The 11,058-nt window shown below is 41.5% G+C and overlaps 1 protein-coding gene across 1 annotated transcript; it reads left to right on the forward strand.

The window, feature by feature from the left end:
- The first annotated feature begins 7,073 nt into the window (after positions 1 to 7,073).
- LOC133889251 (uncharacterized) lies at positions 7,074 to 9,808 on the forward strand. Its single transcript, XM_062329751.1, has 9 exons — positions 7,074 to 7,394; positions 7,714 to 7,790; positions 7,942 to 8,170; positions 8,328 to 8,482; positions 8,603 to 8,648; positions 8,725 to 8,816; positions 8,907 to 9,003; positions 9,095 to 9,151; positions 9,252 to 9,808. Exons 1-9 carry the CDS (start codon positions 7,254 to 7,256, stop codon positions 9,369 to 9,371), a joined length of 1,014 nt encoding a protein of 337 aa, XP_062185735.1. The 5' UTR covers positions 7,074 to 7,253; the 3' UTR covers positions 9,372 to 9,808.
- The last annotated feature ends 1,250 nt before the right edge of the window (positions 9,809 to 11,058 follow it).

An 11,058-nucleotide genomic window follows, 5' to 3' on the forward strand; every position in this document is an offset into this window, starting at 1 on the left:
CTTCACAAAATTGGCGATGATGTATGGGCCCGTGACCTTATCCCTATTGCTAAAGCATCACACGGTGTAGCAATATTCCCCTTGTATCATTGATCTCTAAAATAGCCTACAACCACCTTGTCTATATAAGGGCAACCCATCCATGTTTCCCTTCTATCATTGACCATTAGTTGAGATTGTTCTTGCATGATGTAAAAGAATCACTCCATATTGTCAAAGAATATGCTCGAGAACGCGATGCATCAAATTCATACACTTGCAGCTACAGCTAGCCTACACCTGTAGCTTAGGCACTCGCTTGTGATCTCATTCCTTCTTCTATAGTACCGCGCCTCTTTCTCTCTCTATCAGCGGATGCTTTCGATAGATGCGTGACAGCATTCCCTGAGACCTACCTTGACATCACAATAACTCTCCCTCGAACATAGTGAACAGTTTATGGCAGTATTCCCCCTTGTGTATATAAGGATAACCTATACATGGGTACTTCATCTCCAACACAGTCTAACACAACCTCTTCCATCGCAAGCGGATCCGGGTCCAACAAGGTTAAGGGCAAGATGGGCCCGTACGAGCTATGGCGTGATATCCTTGATAGACTCAAGCGTGAAGACAAAAAGTGAATAGAAATGAAGACCCAGAGCAGAAGAAGAGGGAGATCAAGCAGCAAATAGAAACACACAAGGCACACATTCCACGATGCAACTGTGGTAAAACAGCACGTCTGAAACTGTTCCTGCTTGCCACGGTTATTTGATACCGATATGGGGTTAGTGTGCATGACATCCTACCGTGCTATGAATTTCATCTAATTCATCTGCTTCCCACCAACAGTACGACAAGCCCAGGTGCAAGTACGAATGGTACATGAACGAAGAAGGGTACGCGATATCAACTACGACTACGATCAGGCTGAGACAATGAGGCATGTGGATGTTGAACGTCTGAAGATGAGGCTACAAGAGCTCAATGAAGAGTGGTGGGATAACTACCTCGCTACATGCGATAACATGCATATACCTCCATAATGTGTGTGGCCTACTGGCTGTGCCGGGGCCTGTGGCACGTGGACAGACACAAGGGTACGTGTGCAACAAGCCCTACCCCCATGGATGCAACTTTTAAGGGATTCGCTAGGAATATCTAGATGAGAAACCTCCATATTTTCCACCAGCTCAGTAGATATTATCTTGCACCCGGTAATATGTCTTTCCATAAGGAATGCTTCATTTTAGCGATAGAGTATTATATACCATTGTAACTTATTGTAGATTGTGTACAAATAGGGTACGATTCGGTGCATATTGACTTATGTACTGTAGCCACATACAGGCAATGAGTGCTTACGATAATTTTTATATGTGATGTACTTTACTTTCATTAATGAAATGTCCGGGATTTATCATTCTACCAATATATTTTTTTCTAAGCCCAACACATTCATAGGATTCCCTGCCTTCCAAGAACTTTTGCAGAATGAAATAACCACATCAAGCAGTAGCTTTCACAGGGATTATCTTCCAAGCATCATTGCCACAACTTTCACAAGGAATCCTTACTCATTTGTCCTTGTGCACAATACTCCTATGCTCCAACCCCTAGCCATGCCTATGCACTCAATTCATGCACTAGCCTCCAACCACCATAAATAACCCCACCCTCAACCATAGATAGATCACTCATTCCTCAGTTCTCTCAACTGCAATATCTTCCTCAACTCCACTAAGCCCACCCAATAAACATTGGGGTATTTTCATCCTCCAGGGGTAGAATCGCCGATGTGCTTCTGTGGCGACCCTTGTAGGCTTCACAAGTCACAGGACATCTCTTGCATCTATGACAGACGCTTCTTCATGTGTGCTAACTACCAGTGCGACCCACCTCGATATGGACCGTATGAGTACCCACTGGTATAGCAACATAGATCACTCATGTGATACTTTTCATATGATTCCATGTATTTACTTATTAATCTCACATCTTATTTTATTTGTCTAGTCTCCTCCACCTATCTAGGACTTTATGGAATGGCTGAATATCGAGCAAAATGAGCACCAGAAGCGGTGAGTCGATATGGAGATGCAGTGGAGGAGGGAAGCTTACGAATGGAAGGAGTACGAGCAATAGCAAGAGGCACTAGGACTGAAGCGTCAGTAGGAGGAGCGCATGTGGAAGACAGCGAAGGAGCGTGCCGTGGATGAAGCACGCGTAGCAGAGAGGGAAAGGAAGCGGAGATGATACCCTGAGAAAGGGTAAATATCCTAGATACACTCAGTAGAGAGCATCTATTGTAACCTAACTTATTTTAATTCCCTAAAGTATGTTAGGTTTAGCATCGTCACGCTATTAGGTTAGTCTTTAGGCGTATCGTACATGCCAACGTTTGTTGTCATCATCTCTTTATGGTTACGGACCATTCGTGCAACAACGATAAACCCCATATCCCATGTAATGCTTATCAACGTATGTAACATTCGTGCCGAGTTCTATGATAATTATGCTTCATAACTAGTATTCTTCAAAAAATTAGATTTTGTATCCTCCCAACGTTACTTCACTAAAAAAATTACTCACAAAATTTTACATCAACTAAATAAAGAAATGTTGACAAAATTACAACAAACCATATTTAAGGAAAAAATAAACAACTCTGTGATGCCGTTTGGATAACTATTTGCACAACAAACATTTTCGCCTGCTCAACATCTGCGCACCTCGTTGCCTCAACCTCCATATAGCCATAGTTGATATTTTTGAAAGAGTTTGAATTCTTCTATAGGATGTTACGTGGATATACACTAAGCTTTGGCAGTGCCTCGTTAAATACATGGTTATTCCCAAATTACTAATAGAAAATAAAAAAAGATGTTACATGTCAGCAAACGGAGTGCCGACAGGCCTTACCTATCGGCAAACGGAGTGTCGACAAGTACGGGTGCAAACGGGATGGATATTTCTCGACCGTCTAACAGCCCAAAGGGGTTCGAAGCAAATATAGGTTGGCCGATATTCGTGTACAACACTGTTCGACACTATTTATCCGTATCCGATCTGATATCCAAAGTATCCGGATGTTAGGTGTTACGAGAAAATTTATTATGATTTCACTTAAAAAGATGATAATATATAGATAGATTGTTACATATCCGTAGACAGATAATACCGAATGCTCTTGTTTTCAAATCTCACCGATCACTCTCTCATTGTGCTCACTTTGATTGCACCGCTATACTGTTTAATGTGATGTGTGGGGATACAAATGAAGTGAAAATTTTCTATCTATCCGACCACCCGAATGGGTCCGATGCAAATATGGGATGGTCGATATTCGTGTCCGACACTATCCGTGTCTGATCCGACTTCGAGAAAAAGATATGGAATATGATATAGGATCAGCGATATCCGTCCATATTCAATCCGATTGCACCCTTATCGATAAGTATATCAGCAAATAGAGTGCTCACAGGTCTGTCGGCTATCAAGTAGCGCAATATCTATATCGGTGTCTACCCGGAGACTTGTCAGTATGCGGAGTGCCGACAGACCTTTTCGGCACAATATACGTACCAATAAACCCTCGGACCCACTGGCACATAGATTGTCGGTATGCGCAGTACCGATAGAACACTTGTCGGTACTCCGTATACCGACAGAACTATTCTTATAATTTTTTGAATATTATTTTTACAATTTTTTAAAAATTAATATTATTAAAAAAATTCCATACGTACAAGCGTGCTAATTTCTTTTGCCCTTCTCGATGTATGCCCGGATTTTTGGGATTTTAGACAACAGACACCGCCGTATTTGCGAAAATAGATAACATGTTGACATATTTACAAATTTAGCATCCGTATTCGGAACCTCAAACGCCAAAAACTGAGTTTCGGTAACTCAGAATCCGAAAACAGCCCGACCCCACAATTTTCGGCAATTCAGTTGCCGAATACGGCACTGTTCACCGTAGTTGCCGAATACGGCCTCTGCATGCGCCGGCGCCCGGAAGAAGCTAGCAAGCAAAAGTGTATAAAAGTGCATGTTTTTTATTTAATTCACGATTTTTTTTGAAAATACAAAAATAGTCCAAAAATTCTAAATGTTTTCATGATCAAACTAGAGATCACCAGCAACCCATTTTAATTAGTTTGGTCCAAAAAGCCTGAGCCAATATTTAATTAAAATTCTCCAAATAAGTCAACTTTTATAAATTCTAGCAATATTTAATGCCTCAAATAATTTCTAAAAATCTAGAAAAATTCACTAATATTGTTATAATGTGATATACTAATTTATAAAAATATTTTCATCCCTATGTTATTTGGTGAAAAAGTGAGTTCCTTTGTAATGCTTCGTTTATATGTATTTTTATCATTTCATGTGATATTCTCTTTTTAATTCAATTTGAATAAAAATAATGCAACATGCACAAAATTTTGGTTCTCATATTAATATTAAGCCTTTGTAATGCTCCATTTATATTTTTTTTTATCATTTCATGCCAAATTATCTTTTTAATTCAATTTGAATAAAAAATTCAAACATGCACAAAATTTTGGTTCTCAGATTAATATTAAAGCATTTGTAATACTCTATTTATATGCATTTTTTATCATTTCATGTCCTGTCAAAGGTATTATTTTTTTATTTTGATGTGTTACCTTCTTTGTTCACTTGCTCCATAGTTTCATCAACCAGTAGGATCTTCAAATGATATTTCATATTATTGCTGTTGCTCACACCATGCTCAAGTTGTGTTCTTTTATTAGATATATTCTACTAGTGCTTGATGGTATCTGTTTTTTTTCACCAGTCTGGTTTGTTACCCTGTTCCATGCTATTAAACTTTTACCACCTTTTTGCATTGCCACAGGTGGTGCTCTCAAGCCAACAGATGTTAACCAACTGTGGGTTCATGTTACATGCGCCTGGTTTCAACCTAAAGTCTCTTTTCTAGTTGATGCGACAATGGAGCCAGCAATGGGCATACTGAGCATCCCTGTAGAGTACTTTAAGAAGGTTAATACTTTGATTTGGTATTTTCTCAATTTTGTGCAAGATATTTATTGTCTGTGCTTATTTATTCAAATCTCACTTAATCTTTGTTAACGTGATGCTTTCATGTCAACTCCAGACATGCGTTATATGCAAGCAGATGCATGGTGCCTGCACCCAGTGCTGGAAATGCTGTACTTATTACCATGCAATGTGTGCATCAAGAGCGGGATATCGCATGGAGGTAGACTGCTTCTGTCACATTTTGTGATGGACATTTATGATGACAATTTTGTTTGTTTATCCATTTTTATAATTAATTCAGCCTGTGCAAATCTTATTAAATGAGCATACAATTATTATCTGCTCTACGATTCGCAGTATTCAAGCACCTACTTCTCACTAGGCTATCACTTCATTCTTAAGATAGTTTGTGCTACTACCTTTTGTGTTTAACATACGTCATGGGAAAACTAACTTCTGTAACTATTTCATTTGTATTAATGTCCAAACAGTTCCATTGCAGCTAACACTTAATATAACTTAATGTGCTGTCCTTCAAGCATAACTTGTCACATTTGTTTACACAATCCATCCTTTGATGTAATAATTTTTTATTTAAATTGAATTAAAAAGATAATTTGGCATGAAATGATAAAAAAAATATAAATGGAGCATTACAAAGGCTTAATATTAATATGAGAACCAAAATTTTGTGCATGTTGCATTATTTTTATTCAAATTGAATTAAAAAGAGAATATCACATGAAATGATAAAAATGCATATAAACGAAGCATTACAAAGGAACTCACTTTTTCACCAAATAACATAGGGATGAAAATATTTTTATAAATTAGTATATCACATTATAACGTCAACATGCTGTCTATTTTCGTAAATACGGCGGTGTCTGTTGCAAGGATCTGAAACTCTCTAGATCACTCGTACGTAGCAGAGCCCGACACCGACCGGGATTGTAGAAGCGTCGGAGATGCGTTAAGCGAATTGAGGGAGGGGCAGTTGGTGTGCAGTGGCAGCTGCTCACTGATTCCACATGCATCTCAAGAAGGCCGCTTTGACTGGAACAGTTGGCGTTGCGGGAGGAGAGGCGCTGCTTGAGATTTAGGTGCAGGGCTCGAGCATTAGGTAAACCAACCTTCACCGAGGAGTGGAATGGATGGATGGATGAGGATCGATCGATCGATCGATCTTACCGCGCACTCCTGCCAGTTGCAACAACAACGACAACAAATAAAAAGGATTACATGCTGCTACACGAATACTAAGGTGAATAGCCGAGCATGCACGGACGGACGGACGGACGTTCTTCTTTTTCGGGAATTCATCTTCTTTTTAGGGAATTCTTCTTCTTCTATCAAATAAAATTACGTGCAGGCGTAACGAGTCAGAAATGGGCCAAGCTCATGGTGTCCTGGGCTGAACGTCATTGGTGAAAAATGACGCCTATGGTGCACTATGGTGAAAAATGTTTGAGCAGAGGCACCTACGAAATAGCTTTGTTTTCCAAATTTTGAGGGAGGACCTGGCCCCTCTCTGGGCTCCTCTGGGTCCGCCCATGGCAGTATATATGCCAAAGTTAATAATGTGCTGACTCGGCCTAATCTAATTGCAAGATATGCGCCCACGATCATGTTATATCGTATTTTTCTACGGTAGGTTAATCTGGTGCATACTGTGTACTAGTAGTGTGCTGTTACCATCCTATGATGCCTTAATCCATGTGGTAATCAGTTCTATTTTCTTCATGGCCAGGAGTACGTAGAATCCACGTATGTACGTGACATGCTGCCGTCTGTCTCAGGCACGAGTCAAAAGGAACACGAGGCGAACAGCGACGGATTTCTCCCCTCTTTTTTTTTATAAATATTTTGATTCATGAGTCAAGACACGTAGAGCCGTTGCCTTTAGTATTTTCCCTCCAAGAAGCAACCAACCCTAACCACTCCTACACTCCCATGACCCTTCTGGTGAGAAAAAAAGGGGCGCACGTACTCTACTCCCCACAGTACAACCATCGCACAAAGATAAAATAAGAACAGGAGTCCGACCTCTTTATATGCATGCACGCTCACCGCTACTGCTCCACGATCTCGTGTCTTCCTGCATCGATGCATGCACGCATGTCCTGTTAATCCGATAAAGCCCCTCTGTTGAGTTCTGATTCCTTTCTGAATCACCGGGGAGGACCTGTTCATCAGTGCATTGCGAGGAGGTTGGAACACCTGCGCAAGAAGAAAAGATGCAGGATGCGTCGTCTCCTCTCCCGGCGCTGAGCAACGGCTACCAGCCTCTCCCGTCGCTCTACCTGGGGTTCTTGGCCATATGGGCGGCCTCCGGCTTCTCATGGGCCTTCAGCTCCTGGAGAAACCGGCATTTCCAGGTACTGTCCTGTTGCCCATGAGTTTCCATTCGGTTTCTCTCTTCACTTGTTCGGGGGTTTCTTTCAGCGATTTGATTGTAGCTCTTTTGCTGCTTACGGCATGCTCTGATGACCATTGTGGTTCTGAAGCAGCATGTTTGATGCGCGTCCTTTGTTTTGTTTGTGGTTTCCTGCTTGCTAGATTCAACAAAGTTCCAGAATTTTTTGTTTGTTCTGACGAACTATAGAAACTTGATGCAGAGGAATTGGGAACGTCTGACTAAATTGTCAGAGTCAGATACTCTGGTTCTTACGTAGTAATTCTGTTTCCTTTGGGCAGGCGAATAACCTTCAGTGGATCCTGGCTCTGGTCCCATTGATCAAAGCTCTCCAAATGGCACTCTCGTTTCTGTTCTGGTGAGCAGTCTGATGCCTTTCAGTTTGGCATATCTGTCCCTGAACACCTGCAAACTAGTCCTGCTAGCTAGTTGTAGCTGCTTAGCCAGATCTTTTTTTTTTTTTTTGTTTTGTGAAATCTTAGCGAGTGCTGAATCAAGATTCCGCGCAGGTACTCGTGCGTACACCTTCAGACATGCTCGCTGTGGATGTCGTTCGGCGCGTACGTGACGGGGATCCTCTTCCAGACGGCCTCCTTCGTCTCGTTCATGCTCATCTCACACGGTTACTGCATCATGTGCGAGCGCCTGTCGATCCGGGAGAGGCGAACGACGGCCGTTCTGGGGTGTCTGCTGTACCTGAGCCTCATCGGCTACAAGGCTGCGGTCCCTTATTTCACAGTAAGTCCTCATCCCTGAATCTGAAGCGATGTAAAATTTCATCAAACAATAGTACCTTCTGCTCCAATATTGCAACACTTTGTCGGAACTTATGTGTTGGAATTAGCTACGTCTAAGCAGCAGCTGTGTTCTGAAATTCTCTTGCGACTTGGAACAGGTCTTTCTTCTGATAAACTATTTCGCGTCATTTTACATCATATTCCGGCGCACATCCCAGAATCTGATAGTCCTACAGGAGCAGCTCAGCTTCATAGAGGAAGAAGGCATCCATTCATTGCACGTGACACTGAACACAAAGTACACAATGTTCAAGTACGCGGTTCTTCCCAACTCTTTTATTCCTGAAGAACTCTACTCTTGATTTTATTTTATTTTTTGGTACCAAAACTCTTAAAACGGCTATGCGCTTTGCCTCCTCTTCTCTTCCTTCAGGAGATTTCAGGGCACTATGCAGGTAGCCGCAGTGGCATTCATCATGGTATGACTTATCACACAACAATGTCTTCTGGTACGATCAGTTCAGTTTGGCTATGCTTCTGACAGTGTGATTTCAGGTGTACATGAGGGCTGATGATACACCGGATAACTACTGGTTTCGCGTGTTGGTGCGTGAATGGGTGCAGTTCTGCATCTTCATGTACATTGGGTGAGTCAAAAATCATGGGCTAACAGTAGGCAAAACACCCTCTTGAGCTCAGAAGGGATGTAAATTCAGCTTGGTTCCCAATTTTTTCAGGTGGAACTTCAGAATCCCTGAAGCATCGCTTCATCTGCCGGTAATACCCCTTATGAAATCAGCCTGGGAGATCGCCATGCCTCCTATTTACAGTGTGGTAAGTTCGATCCAGCTCTCCAAATCTCACTGTCCATTCTGCAAAACAAGACTGAAAAATCTCACACCGTTCATTCTGGCAAACGGAACAGGAAATGGACGCAGCAGATTTCAAAGGCCTCGTCTCGGACCAGTGGCATGTCGGAGTGGTAAGCACAAGTGAACTCTCAAAAAATGTATTCATGTTGTTACATATGGTTGCAGTGCCGGTATCACTGCATATCCATCTGACGCCTTGCAATGTTGCAGCGGACTGGTTCAGGTTGCTCTGCGCAACCATTGCTGGTGCTGGTTCAGAATCCTAGCCGGACGGTTTCTCCTGCCGGTGGATCTTCGAAGTTTCAGCTGGACAAGGACAACCAGGTGTAGTTCTGAAACCGAGATTCAGAAGATCACATCGACCAACTGGCTCATTACAAAGTTGACGCAAAACAGTTGAGTTGGACAGAGAAATACTTGCTAGTATTTCCTAGGAAAGAGTCGACGATTTCCATGGACTGACAATCAGAGATTCACTTCTTCGACAATGAACCACCTCTTTCCATCTCAGAGTTCTGTTTTTTTTTAAATCCCGAATGACAGGAAAATGTACATATATAGAAAAGGAGAGCATATGGATTATACTGGATCAACAGCAATCTCATCTGCCAGACAGCGCTGAATGAAGTCTAGTTTGTCAATGCAAAACTAGAGACTGAAAATTGTGTTGTGTGAATGAATGAAGGTTGTATTCCTGCGACAATGCAAAAATCAGTTCAGAACCGCGGACGCTCTATTTTTATGTTCATGGACTTGTCATGTTATAAGACCTATGCAATCACATGCTCGAGAGTTGTTGTATGCGTCAAGCCTTTCTGCAAGTTGCGACCAGAGAGGATATGCAGACGCTCTAAATAACTTCTAAATGGATTACCCAAAAGAAAAGAACTCCCTGATTCAGCATGATTAATCGCAACTGGTAAGATCTATTCTAATCACGTTAGTGATACTTCTGGTAACAATAAAATAATACCATGAAAAATGCAATTACCCATAAGAAAAGAGGCTTTGCTACAACACATCTGAGACTCTGAAATACACATCCCTCCGGATCCATATCAAAATACAGTCAAATTGTATCTGTTCAGTACGATTCATTCATACATGGTTCGACTACTATACTATTTGTATTTGGTCTGTTTTCATCCTTAATATGATGGCATGAAGGACGAAGGTTAGACATAGATAAAATCTCAGGCTCACATGTCATTTTTCAATATAGACATCTTTGCAATGGTATCCAGTTATCCACGTAATTTTTCCTAAAATCAATATCCTCTTCAGACAACAATGATAAAAAGACACAGGTAAAAGAAACCATCACCACGACTAGTTTTGCTACCAATAGATAAACACTTCTAGGCCATGCTTTTCAAGAGAAACCCGAAATGCCAAAAACACTGAACTACGGATGTTTACAAAATCATCTAAAAGTGGCAACTATTGATGACTACTACTGATAAAGACTTGAATCATAGCAAAATCCAGCAGAGTACCAAAAATAACCACGGGAATCACCCAAGTCCAGCGCCAACAGGAACCAGATCCTCTGACGTTTGCTTAGCTACCAGAGCGTGCTGTCCGCGTTGTATCCACCGTCCGCGCTGGATCGAAAGCCTCCCACCGAAGCTGGCCATAAGCTCGATGCTTCCTTCGGTTCCCAGCATGCAGCTTCTATTGCAAGGCCGAAGCCCGACAAATACAAACCCATTGAAACCTCCATCTCAAAAACCAAAAGGCCTGAAGCCTGCAAGAACGAACGAGACTGCTACTGAAGCCTGAAGAGAACGAACCAGACTGCTACTGAAGTCTGAAGAAAGAACGACAGTTTCAGAAACAATATGCAGTTCTGCACAGCTGAGAAGCTTAGACTAAACTGAACCTTCTTAACATACTATAATTAATTCATAGTGAACTGGACTCCAAAAATATACCAAATCACAGGAATATTCACTAACAGTCATGAAAATACAGGGAATAGTAATAACAATTGAGCTTAGAGTACATGATTGCCCAA

The sequence above is a fragment of the Phragmites australis genome, chromosome 1, assembly GCF_958298935.1.
Source record: "Phragmites australis chromosome 1, lpPhrAust1.1, whole genome shotgun sequence".
In the NCBI taxonomy this organism is placed as follows: domain Eukaryota; kingdom Viridiplantae; phylum Streptophyta; class Magnoliopsida; order Poales; family Poaceae; genus Phragmites; species Phragmites australis.